The sequence below is a fragment of the Rana temporaria genome, chromosome 5 (assembly GCF_905171775.1).
Source record: "Rana temporaria chromosome 5, aRanTem1.1, whole genome shotgun sequence".
Lineage (NCBI taxonomy): Eukaryota > Metazoa > Chordata > Amphibia > Anura > Ranidae > Rana > Rana temporaria.
The window spans coordinates 274565283-274578433 of NC_053493.1; the positions used below are offsets into that span (position 1 = coordinate 274565283).

At 38.6% G+C, this 13151-nt stretch overlaps 1 protein-coding gene across 6 annotated transcripts in view; it reads left to right on the forward strand.

Moving 5' to 3' along the window:
* The window catches only part of ZNF516 (zinc finger protein 516), a 130122-nt gene extending 117183 nt beyond the window's left edge, over positions 1-12939 (forward strand). For 4 of the 6 annotated variants that reach the window (XM_040353873.1, XM_040353875.1, XM_040353872.1 and 1 more), the window contains one exon: positions 10253-12939. In XM_040353873.1, the coding sequence (XP_040209807.1) occupies positions 10253-10476 (224 nt within the window). In that variant the 3' untranslated portion in view covers positions 10477-12939. Of the gene's footprint in view, positions 1-6020; positions 6090-10252 lie in introns of all 6 variants that reach the window. The other 2 variants (XM_040353877.1, XM_040353876.1) reach the window with 2 other exon arrangements.
* The last annotated feature ends 212 nt before the right edge of the window (positions 12940-13151 follow it).

Here is a 13151-nt window from a genome sequence, read left to right on the forward strand (position 1 = left end):
GAAATTGACCGTGTGTAGCAAAAAACAACGTTTAAAACAACGTTTTTAAACCCGCGCATGCCCAGAAGCTAGTTAGGAAGCGAGCTTCAATGGAAAAAAGTGGTGAACGTAACCTCGCTTTGCTAGAGCATTGTGAAAAAACGATGGTGTGTAGGCAACTTCGTCTTTGAAAATTTAAATTTCAAAAACTTATTTTTTTACATCACAAAAAATGTCGTTTTTTTTTATCACATAAAGTGATGGTGTGTATGCGGCATTAGATTAACAAAGCCATGGAACAGATGCTTTAAGAAATTCTAGCCTTAATGGAACAGCGAAGCATGATGCTCTATATTGCCAAAAGTATTGTGGCACCTCCTGCCTTCACAGGAACTTTAATGGCATCCCAGGCCTAGTCCGTTGGATTTAATATTCAGTTGGCCCACCCTTTGCAGCTGTAACCAATTCAATTCTTCCAGGAAGGCGGTCCACAAGGTTTAGAAGTGTATCTGTGGGAATGTTTGGCCATTTGTGAGGTCAGGCACTGATTTTGGAGAGAAGGCCTGACTGGCAGTCTCCGCTCATGTTCCTCCCAAAGGTGTTCTTTCAGGTTGAGGTCAGGACTCTGTGCAGGCCTGTCAAGTTCCTCCACCCCAAACTCGCTCATCCATGTCTTTATGGACCTTGCTTTGTGCACTGGCCAAATCATTTGGTGGAGGGGGATTATGGTGTGGGGTTGTTTTTCAGGGGTTTGGGTTGGCCCATTGGTTCCAGTGAAGGAACGCCTAAGGCTTAGGCATACCAAGACATTTTGGACAATTTCCTGCTCCCAACTTTGTAGGAACAGTCTGGGGGTGGCCTTTTCCTGTTCCAACACGACTGCGCACCAGTGCGCAAAGCAAAGTCCCTAAAGACATGAATGAGGGAGTTTGGGGTGGAGGAACTTGACTCGGAGTCATGACTTCAACCCGATAGAACACCTTTGGGATGAATTTGAGCGGAGACTGCGAGCCAAGCCTTCTTGTCCAACATCGGTGCCTGACCTCACAAAAACCCTTCCCATAGACACTCCTAAACCTTGTGGACAGCCTTGTCAGAAGACTTGAAGCTGTTATAGCTGCAAAGTGTGGGCCAACTCAATATTGAACCCTACAGACGAAGACTGGGATGCCATCAAAGTTCATGTGCATGTAAAGCCAAGTGTCGCAATGCTTTTGGCAATATACTGCATGTTCATCTTCTATTTCTGCCTTGTATGTCATGAATTACATAGAAGGCAACTATTACAAATGTCATACCACGTCCATAAAACCAGCAAAATCTATCATAGTATTGTAGCACATCAGTTAGTAATTGCTGACTTGCTGGTTAGTCTAAGGTACAATATACAGTATATGTATCTTTTTACAGTTGTTTGTATATGGTATAATCTTATACTTTCCCTTGAATCCAAGTGGAGTTTTGTGTTCTGATTGTAGAAGCGGCTCAGTGTTATCCTATGTGTCAATACTTCATATTCCCATCTCACACTTTCCTGGATAAGCTCTTGGATACGGGTGCTGTAGCAACAACCAGCTGGATACTGGTACAAGTTACAGTTAATATATTTGCCAGCACACCATGGAACGACGAAAATGGCGTCCAATCGGATGATTATTGCATGATCACAACACAAAGAGAGTGCCATGCAGGGCCCCTTCGTCAGGCATGTGATAAATGTGGGGTTATAGTGTGCAAAATTTAAAGAGTCATCAACCAATCGAAAAGCTAGAAAAAGAAAAAAACACAAGAGAACCAAACTCCTCCCACCCCCAGACAGGTATGACCTCACAAAGCCCGTCATAAAATTGCTCAAAATACTTGAATGCCTTGGTATACTGTCCCAAATAGCACAGAACCTGTCAAAGAAGAGGTTGTATAAAAGAGGCATATTGAACATCCACTTACTGTACCTTTAAAGTGCTGACACATGTCCACAATCGCTGTGTGGACGTGCCGGCTGCTGGGGGACAGCTGCGTGCAGTGTTGTTAGATCGGCGCCCTGGGGGCGGGGCCCGCCGACGTCACTCGTTTCCATGGCGTCGTCGGCCCCAAGACTGCAGCTTCTCCTGTTGCCACCGACCGCTCTGCAATGCGCACGTGCGGACCCGCTATAGCTATGGCACACACAGCTTCCTCGCACTGCCGACGTCGCACCGTTTCCACGCTGTGACGTCTCTGGTTGCCATGACACCGCTGCTACGATACAGCAGCACGGCTCACAATGACAGCTTCAATCTGGCTTGACCCGGCACAGGCGCCGATCTAACAACACTGCACGCAGCTGTCCCCCAGCAGCCGGCACATCCACACAGTGATTTATACAACCTTTTTATACAACCTCTTCTTTGACATGCTATTGGGACAGTATACCAATGCATTTAAGTATTTTGAGCAATTTTCTGACGAGCTTTGTGAGGTCATACCTGTCTGGGGTTGGGAGGATTTTTTTCTTTTTCTGGCTTTTTGATTGGTTGATGGCTCTTTAAATTTTGCACACTGTAACCCCACATTTATCACATGCCTGACGAAGGGGCCCTGTGTGGCTCCGAAACGTTGCACTCTTTGTGTTGTGATCATGCAATAAATCATCTGCTTGGACGCTATTTTCATCGTTCCATGGTGTGCTGGCAAATATCTTAACTGATCCTATGTGTCCATGCACATTAGAATGATTACACGCATATTTTAAGCTCCTCGTTCAGAGGCCCAGGAAAAAAAACCTTCTGGTTTGCGTTTCTTATCGGAAATTACTGGCAGGGAAAAACTCTCCTTACATGTCTAAACTTTGTACAAAAACACTCTATATGACTGTTTTGTTTCTGCTAAAGGAACTGGCTTTTTTTTTTTTTAAAGCCCAGTGTGCATGGAGCCTAAAGCAGGCCATACACGGTCGAATTTCGAATGAATTTTCTTTTCAAAATCAGTTGTTTTTTTTGTTTTTTTTTGTGATCCGATGATGCCACCATTCATTTTTAAAATTTGGCCGACCAAGCCTTCATGTTGATACAGAAAATAATTTTTGTGGCTGGGAATATTCTTTTCTCTCTGGGAATTTTTGGGAATTTTTATTTTCTTGCACATGCGTATTTTCTTTCTATTACATTTCTCCCACAATTCTCCCATCATTGATTAGAAAATCGTTTGTTTTTCAAAAAAAATCCAACATTTGATTGCCGCACGAAAATCGGCTGTTGCTGCAGCCCACTAATGGTGCGAAATTTGTACAAAAATTCTTTTATACGATTTTCGAAAGAAAATTCTTTTGAAATCCGAACCGTGTATGGCCGGCTTTAGTTTGGTGGGTCTATGTATTTTTGTAGACAATTTAACTGAATTGGTCTACTAAACTTGTGCTTTTTCAACCTTCTTGCTCTCCAAATTTTGTGTCAAAAATATATTGAGATGCTTCAAAATACTACCATTTACAAGCACAGTACTTTTTTTATCCATAGGAAGTGCTCTAGACACACTCATTTGAAGGCTTAAACAATACTTCAGTACTGTGCTTAAGAACTTCTGCTGGCTTTCAGGCATTCCACAAGCCTGTGTCTTTATTAGACTTCTCTTTCCTAGGCATACCTTGGTGGTCACACAAAGGTCGCCTATCATATTGTGCACATTGGAGATGGGCTTTTTTAGTCAGTGCAGGACAACCCTCATGTTAAATTAAATAAAATGCACCCTCTAGTGGCCAGTAACAGCATCTTTTACAGAAAGGATCAATGTCAGAACACGTATTGTTGAAAATAGGATTTTTTTTATTTGTAAAGTTAACCCATGATATTGGCATTTTTCTTTGCCTGCAGGAAAAGTACAAACACAATGGCCACAGCAGTGACCACAGCAGCACAGGGACATTTTGTATGGTAAATCACATCTGTAATAGAAAAGGCATTATTATTATATGTTGTTATGCACCCTCTTTGTTTCTGCCGGTGCAATTATTTGACCAGCCCAATAATTATTCCCGATCGCTCGGATATCATTATGGGACATATTGGCCAGAAGTAGGAAACGCCGCACAAGCAGGGAAAACAGATATTCAACCTGCCAAATACTTGCAGATTGCTGGTGGGAATCAAGAGGTGGCATATTAACAATTTGACTGCCCTCAAAGTATCAAGCCTTATTTATTACATGTATGATTTAACATAAAAGTGCAGACAGGATCACTTTATGTGAACGCACAACATTGTGTGTTTTTTTTTTTTTATATCTGGTTTAAGAATGTCTATTCTGCAAAGTTTCCAGTTTCCTTTGCTCTCCTCCCTGTCTTGCACCCCGAAGAGGCCATGCCCGTAGATGAGGAATGCCTTTACCCTTGTAGTGGTGCACACTCATCCTAAAAGACCATATTAACAGATTGTTCCATTGTAACAAAAACTCACAGCAGAAGTCTGGGTAGGAAATAAGACCCCTCCCAAACATAACTTAAAGCGGAACACATCCATGTGCACTATAGTTATTTTACAAAAATGCGTGTTAAGGGTAAATCAAGGTATTGTGTCAATTTAAGAGCAACTGAAACAGAAGTAGGGGATCCTTCAGCATGCAGCGTTTTTGATCTTAGAAATGTTTGCCATTTATATTGAATATAGACCTGCATATACAACCCCGATTTCCAAAAAGTTGAGACTCTGTGTAAAATCTACACGTACCATTTAAGGGGAAAAAAATAAGGTCATCTTGAAGTTGATGGCAGCAATATGTCTCAATTGGGACAGGGCAACAAAGAGCTGGCAAAGTACGTGGTACTTAAAAGGGAGAGTTGGCAGGATACTTTGCAACCAATTGGGTTAATTGGCAACAGGTCAGTAACACAATTGGGTATAAAAAGAGCATCTAAGAGAGTAAGACTGTCTCAGATGGAAAGATGAGCAGAGGTTCACCAATCGGTGAAAAGCTACATCTAAAAAATTGTCAAGCCATTTCAGAATAGGGTTCCTCAAAGTAAAATTGCAAAGGCTTTAAATATATCAGTATCTACGATACCTAATATTAAAAGATTCAGAGAATCTGGAGAAATACGCAAGAGGCAAAGTCAAAACTCAGTATTGGATGTCTGAATCAAAAACGGGCATGAACATCACTACTTTATTTCCAAACAATTCCTGGCTGTCAACACAGTTTGCCAGGCCATCAAAAAATGCAAGTTATTCATTTAATTTCTTTGATTTTATATTTGTAACAGTTTTTTACGACATTTCCATAAAATAAATGTATCTAGTTTCTTCTTATATCTATTGTGTGCCTTCAAAGTCCAACATTATTAGTCCTTAGCTAAATCTATACAATATCAGGACGGTAGCACATTGTATACCAATATATCCACAGTATCACCCTGTATGGATGTACGTTAAAAGTAGTCTTTATTTATGGCTAAACTCAAAAGCCTGCATCTCTGATGGTATAGGGGTTCATTAGTGTGTATGGAACAGGCAGCTTGCACATCTGGAAGGGCAAAACATCAATGCTGAAAGATATATACAGATTTTAAAGCCACCTCTGCTTCCATCCAGATGGCAACTATTTTAGGTAAGGCCTTTGCAGATTTCAGCAGGACAATGCTAAACCACATACTTCATCCATGAAAATAACATGTCCTCATAGTAAGATTCCGAGTGCTCAACTGGCCTGCCTTCAGTACAGATATTTTACCAATTGAAATTTTTTGGCGCATCTTCAAGCAATAAAGAAACCCTAGGTCTTTTGAGCAGTTATAACCCTATATCGGGCAAGAATGGGACACCAGTCATCTCCCAAAACTCCAGCAACTGGCCTCAGTTCCCAGGCCTTTACAGAGCATTATTAAAAATAGGAGATGCTACACCTTCTTTGAGAAATTACATCAATTTCAAAATTATTCCCCCCCCCCCTTTAAAATGGTCTATTTTCTCAGCTTAAATGTTTGATATGTTTTCTCTTTTCTATTGTGAATGAAATACTGACCTGTTAACAATTATGGGAGTTACAAATCATTGCATTCTGTTTTTATGTAGACACAGCGTTCCAACTTTTTTTTCCCGAATTGGGGTTTTAGAATGTGAGTCTAGGAGCAGTATGAGAAGGTGATGACGTCTGAGAAAACCCTATTTTTCCTTTAAAACTACTACTGTACATGGGGATTGAATAGTAACGTCTAAGATTGCGTTAATATTCCTATAATTCCTTACAAACATAAATTTTATTTTTGCAATATACCCCATATTTTTTAATTGCTCTATGCGATGACCGAACACCCGTGGACAAAACAGGCAGCTTTTAAATATATTTACCTGTTGATCATGTACAATAGTTTGTTTTATGTTTTTTTTTTTGCGGTTCTATTTTGTGGTGATGGGTAAATAGCCATTATCAAATTTGTGTATTTTTCTTGAAAAAATCCTAAACTGGAGACACTTTAATCACAAAACAAAAAGGCCAGTCATCATTGACACTTTAATTGGTATGAACTGTTTGTGAACTTTTTTTGTGGTGAAAAATCTGAATCCTGTAATAGATCTTTGTGTTGAAAATGATTATAGTTACTAACATTTTTCCACTTTTCCACAATTCTCTTATTCATATTTTATGAATGCATTTCTCCTGACTCTAAGACTCCGTGCACACTAGTGCTTTTTAAAGCTTTTAGAATCTAAATAGTGTTCTCCTGTGCACACTACTTTTGGCTATTAGCATTTTTTGAGCTTCAGCGTCTAGGAGCAGAAAAAAATGTTTTTGTAGAGAGTTTTGGAGCATTTGTCCAGAAAAAACTCAATGGCCCGGATTCACGTAGAATCGCGTATGTTTGTGCGGGCGTAACGTATCCGATTTACGTTACGCCTCCGCAACTTTTACAGGCAAGTGCCGTATTCTCAAACGAAAGTTGCGGCGGCGTAGCGTAAATAGGCCGGCGTAAGTCCGCCTAATTCAAATGTGGTAGATGTGGGCGTGTGTTATGTAAATTTTATGTGACCCCACGTAAATGATGCTTTTTACGAACGGCGCATGCGCCGTCCATGAAAGTAGCCCAGTGCGCATGCTCCAAATTAACCCGCAAGAAGCCAATGCTTTCGACGTGAACGTAAATGACGCCCAGCCCTATTCGCGAACGACTTGCGCAAACGACGTAAAATTTGACGCGGGAATGACATCCATACTTAAAATTGGTACGCCGCATCTACGCCTCATATAGCAGGGGTAACTTTACGCCGGGAAAAGCCTAACGTAAACGGCGTATCTGTACTGCATCGGCCGGGCGTACGTTCGTGAATTTGCGTATCTAGCTGATTTACAAATTTCTAGGCGTAAATCAGCATACAGTTAAGATACGACGGCGTAAGAGACTTACGCCGGTCGGATCTAATACAAATCTATGCGTAACTGATTCTAAGAATCAGGCGCATAGATACGACGGCTCGGACTCCAGTTATCTGGAGATACGCCGGCGTAACTCGTACGTGAATCCGGGCCAATACTCCTAACTGCCTTTTTCTTCTTTTTTTTTCTTTTTTTTTTTTAAGCTTTTTTTTTTTCTTCATGCTTGTAAAATCTACTTAAGTGCTACTAGAAGCTGGCACAAAAATGCTATTAGCATTTTTCATCCCGCGTTTATTTCTAGCTTTTTTGAGCTTATGAAAAATGCTAGTGTGCATGGAGCCTAAATGTTGTTAATCAGTTTTGCTGGTGGTAATCTATTTCATTAATGTAAAAAATGGGGCAATGCACACATACCCAGCAGCATACCTTGCAAAACTCACATGCAAAAAGTAATAAAAACATTTCAAAGTAGATCACATTTATAAAAATCAAAGGTGCATTTACTATCTTGCACGACTGTATTGGTGTCACAGGGACTGACTTTTATCCTTTTAGGTGATTATAAATGGTAATTGTATACATATATGACCGTTACAGAATGTTTGTTTCATATCTGTTTACCATTGTTATGTATTAATTGCAACATTTTATTTAGTTTGCATTTTACAGAATTTGCTTGGTTGGTTTGTCCTGATTTAAAATTGATTTCCTCACTAATTCCACTTATAAGGTTAATGTATTAATGAAACCTTAAGATTGCCATGTTGTTTTAGGAGCATGGCATTGTTCTGTGACGTGCAAAATGTCATCAATCCTGTGAATGCTTCAGGCTCACATTAGTTCACATTTTAATGTTTAGCTTTTTTTCCCCCTCCCTTTACTTAAGAACTTCTTCTTTGTGATTCTTTATGGAAATTTGCTGCAAATTCTGTTTAGGTTTTGACAGATGTGTATGAGAGCATTATTGTGATTCTCTTCGCTGTGTGGACATACAAAGAACATTTTACTTTTGTTTCATGTCTGCTTTTTCACTCTTTTTTTTTTTTTTACCTGTTTTCCTTCACTGCCCCCTTTCCTTTTCTTCATTGTTGCCTCCGGTCATGTTTTGACATTTGCCAGATCATTTTAAGGAACTTGATATGCTTTTTTTTTTTTTTACTTAAATAGCGGGTTAATGCAACAGGAGTTTAATAGACATTGACTAGATTAAGCTAGACATAAGTTACCCAAAGACATTTAGAATATTTTTTACTACTAATGATTTTAGTGGAAGTTATTTTTATTTTTTTTTCCTCCTAACCATCTGTATGCCATTCTGTTGCAGAGTGCGAATTAGGCCTCATGCACACGGGAATAAAAATGTTTCTTGTACAGGTGTTTGGCATTTTTTTCTTTCAGCTTGTAGAAGCAACTCTATTGGCCTATGTGCCCATGCACATTTGGGTAGAAAGGTGCTTTTGAGCATTAAAAAACCCTTGACACTCCTAAACGTGGCATCTAGGGTTTTTAATCGTAGTCTCTGAAAGTGGTAGCCATCTTTAATAATATGATCAGCACAATCAAAAATGATGTCCAGAGATTGACATTTCTAAAGTTGAAGAAGCGAGTGTACTTTCAAGTACTCACTCTGCACTTTAGTTTTTTATAATATGTCTAGCAAAGCTCTTAAAGCAGTGCACTACCATACAATCATAGTTTGCCTAGCTTTTCGGTGGCAGGTGGAACATTGACATTTGTGGCTACTGCATATGTAGATACCAGAAGCAGTCAACAAAGAGGGTTACCTAGTAGGAACTGTAGCTGACTTGCTATTATTCTCTGTATGCAGAGCCAATATGCAATTTTATTTGGAGTTGGCTGCCCTCCTAATATCCTGTAAATACAGCAGCCTTTGATATCAACACTACATTGTCAACAGACCAGTTAGAGAGGTTTATGTGAGTCATCACTGGTACGGTTGACTGTGATTAGGTTGACCCTGCCCACAAATTACCTTGTCTCCCTGGTCCTTTCAAATTTTGTGGACCACCTATGAACCAATAGGGAGGCACAATAGAGGTGGGGCACTTAACTTTTTTTTTTTTTTCCCTGAAGGAACCCTCTGCTTAATGAATTTATTGTTGCATTATCACATTTGTTTCTTTTTTGAAAGTGAACTTGGGCATATTTATAAAGCATTGAATCTGGCATTCACCAAGCATTCCTTGGTGGTGAATCAGTCACTCTCATTTAAAATGTATGCACCTGCTAGATTCACTTACAATGAATGTTTGTGAATGTCCGACTTATTGCGTTACAAATATGTCCCTTATTTTTCCACAAGAAGAAAATTATTATTTGCATGCTCTGCAGCTTTGATATATTGCACAATTCTTTACACATAAGATTTACCAGTTTTTCTCAATGTTCCAGTCATACAGGACACACATTCTATGGCTCCTCTTAAGAACTGCACATGGGACCATAGCTATAGCCAATATGGGGGTTATTTACGAAAGACAAATCCATGTTGCACTACAAGTGCACTGCAAATGCACTTGGAAGTGCAGTCGCTGTAGATCTGAGGGGAAGATCTGAAACGAGGGGAAGCTCTGCTGATTTTATCATCCAATCATGTGCAAGCTGAAATGCTGTTTTTTTATTTTCCTTCCATGTCTCCCTCACATCTACAGTGACTGCACTTCCAAGTGCACTTGTCGTGCAAAATGGTTTTGCCTTTTGTAAATAACCCCCTATTTGTGTTCAGAAAATAAGATGTCTGCAAAAGTAACACTCAGAGCCCCACGTTGATCCCTGGCCTATGGCCTGAGTAGGCATATAAACATGACAATGTCTATGGGTAACTTTAGTTTAATCTATTAATGACTATATTGTAGTCAGAAAACCAGTAATACCTTGAAAAAAGTGATTTTTCTTGTGTTTTCTTTCTTAGGGGAGAGACCATTCCAGTGCAGATATTGCCCATACAGTGCCTCTCAAAAAGGGAATTTAAAGACTCATGTGCAGTGTGTGCATCGGGTACCTTTTGATAACAGCGAATACCCCGACAAGCAGCTCAACCAACCCCAAAGTGACAATCCCATCAGTTACATGGAGGACCAGCTGGAAAACTTGCCTTCTAATCATCAAGTCACTGGAGCTGTTGCATCAAAGTGAAGATAAAATGTGACACCTTCCCTCTTAGTGCAGCGATACTCCTGTACTAGTGCTTTATAATAAAGATGTAGGTGAATATACATCCATATCATTTAAAAAGCTATTCAGACTTAAAAAAATAGCAGATGCTGAGAAGGCACATGACTCAGTCGTGAAGCAGAATTTCATCACACACTGGATGGAAGGGTACAACATAACACAGCTGGGACAGTTTAAGCACTGATCTGTAATCTGCTCCAGAGGACTACTTTTGAGTGTCAGAGGAGTAGCTGAGACAAGGCACAATAAGTAACGTGTTGGATTTATTTACCACTGATTTGCTTAAAGCCGGACTGTTCAGTGATGCTGCATAATAATATGCATTTATTGAATCTGAAGGCCAGCCCACAAGTTTGGTGGTCTTAATTCTGACGGCAAATCACAATGTGCCGCCACGTTCTGCTGTTGACAGAAGTGAACGATATAACACTTAACGTGATGCTACATAAACACTAATACAGTAGGAAAAATGCTTCTTGATTTTACTCTCAGGACCTTTTTTTTGTTGTTTTTTAATAATAGGGCTACTTTCTTACACCTGCTCACAAATGATTATGCAATGTTTCCCTTTATAAATGCCACACAGCAGCTGCAGAATTTAGTACTGTACTAGGTAGGGATATTAAAACAAAAATTTAAAAATAGTTGCGCATGGGATAGCATGTATGCATCTCCCCACTGCAAAAAGCACCCTTCTCCAAGCCGGTACCTTGAGAGAGGTCTTAAGATTTATTTTTTCCCCTGTTATGGCATGTTTGATGATGTTGCTTATTAAGTTGTCTCTGTTATTTGGTGGCATTCAGGTTGTGGGGGGAATAAACACACATATATATATATATATATTAAAAAAAAAAAAAAAGCTTTATATACCTCTTCTGCAGCATTTTTATGGTGAGGTGATGGTAAACAAAAATAAAGCAGCGAGCTCGGTTTACCCCTTCAGTCTAGCAGACAGCACTACAGTGCTGTTCACTGAGAGGGATTACATATGTGTTCATAGATATTATTTTGCCCATTGTTGCTGTGACACCATGTGTTACAACAACACATCTAAGAGTTCCAAATTTTTGCACATATGAGTTTATATGCATTATCAACAAAAAGTTACTGCTGCCTTGAAAAGAATATGTTCTGTGAAAAAAAAAATGCAAAAGCTTTACTAGTGTGTGTGAGTTTTTTTAATTGTAACCTTTTATAAAGGCAGGAAATGGGTATAAAATAAAATCCTAGCATGCTAAATATATTTTTCAAAAAAGCAATAATTTTACATGTACAGATAAAAAAAAAATCTAACCTTTTAATACTGGTAAGAGCGACAGTTTACTTTGTACTATAAAGAATAGCTTGTTTTTTGTAGTATGTGGGCTTATGATAAAGATTTTGTTTCAAAAGAATAAAAAAAAAAATAGGCATTTTTTCAACAGATATTTTAATGTAGTTTTATTATTTTATTCTAAATTTAAATACATTTTCAAGTTCTTGTATAGCTATACCCGAAACTAACTGTTTTATTTGTGTGTGGTGATAAGCTGGGCACCATTTTATTTGCTAAATTTGGTGTCGAGATTATTGCCTGGGTAGGAGGTGGATTCAGAAATGCTTACATCTGAAGTGTTTTATTGTATTTTAAATATTTTATTTTGGATTCATTCCATTTCTTTGCTAATAATTAATCTGGTTGATAACGGTTTCCTCCATTTAATATGACTGGACACAACACTTAATTTTATTTTTGTGTGAAATGTCATCACTTTGAAAAAAAAAAAGCAGTGATTTAAATACTATAATATACAGTCTGCTATTAGAACCTTCAAAACATGACACCTATGGTATTAAACACTCCAGTTTGGAGTGATCTTACAATTAAATAGAGTCTTGATTCAGTTTGGCACAGGTTTTGAAGAACATCTGACGGTTGGCAGGAAGCATGGATGTCACTGATGCTACAACAAAGTTTATGATGTCAATGTTTCTTTATGGAGAACAACAGTAGGGGGAAACCATTGTAGATAATTATATGCTGTGTACAGTGCAGAAATAAGATTCACTTAATTGAACAAGCATTAAAAAAAAAAAATCTCCACGGATCCTAACATTTTTTTTTTTTTTGTAATATCACCCTATTTAGTGGTGTAGCTTTTGTGCTATTTTATTTTATCATCAGTATTGTGTTGATTTGTTATTGTAGAAATCCTCTAGACTATAGTATTTAAATGATTTTTGTTTTGTTATTTATTTAGTTAACCTGTTTTGATCAGCTTTTCAAAATAAAATACTTTAGCCTGATACACTCCTGTTAACTATCTGTGGACTGTTACATAAATTTTCCTACTACCTCTACCAATCTACTGTTTCTCACTCTTTAACAGGTTATTTTTTACAGCGCTCTAATGTAATTTACACAATAAAGGGTTTGATTGTTTACACTGGATGTATAAAGACTCTTATTTTTCTATGTTTTTATTGTAGTACTGGTTTTGTTCCTGGAAGTGCCTATGGCCCAATATGTGCTTAGGCAGAACTTTAACAGCTTCAATACTACCCCATTCCTGCCCAGGCCAAATTTCAGCTTTCAGTGCTGTCACACTTTAAAGCGAAGGTTCCGCCGATTTTTTTTTTTTTTTAAAAGCCAACAG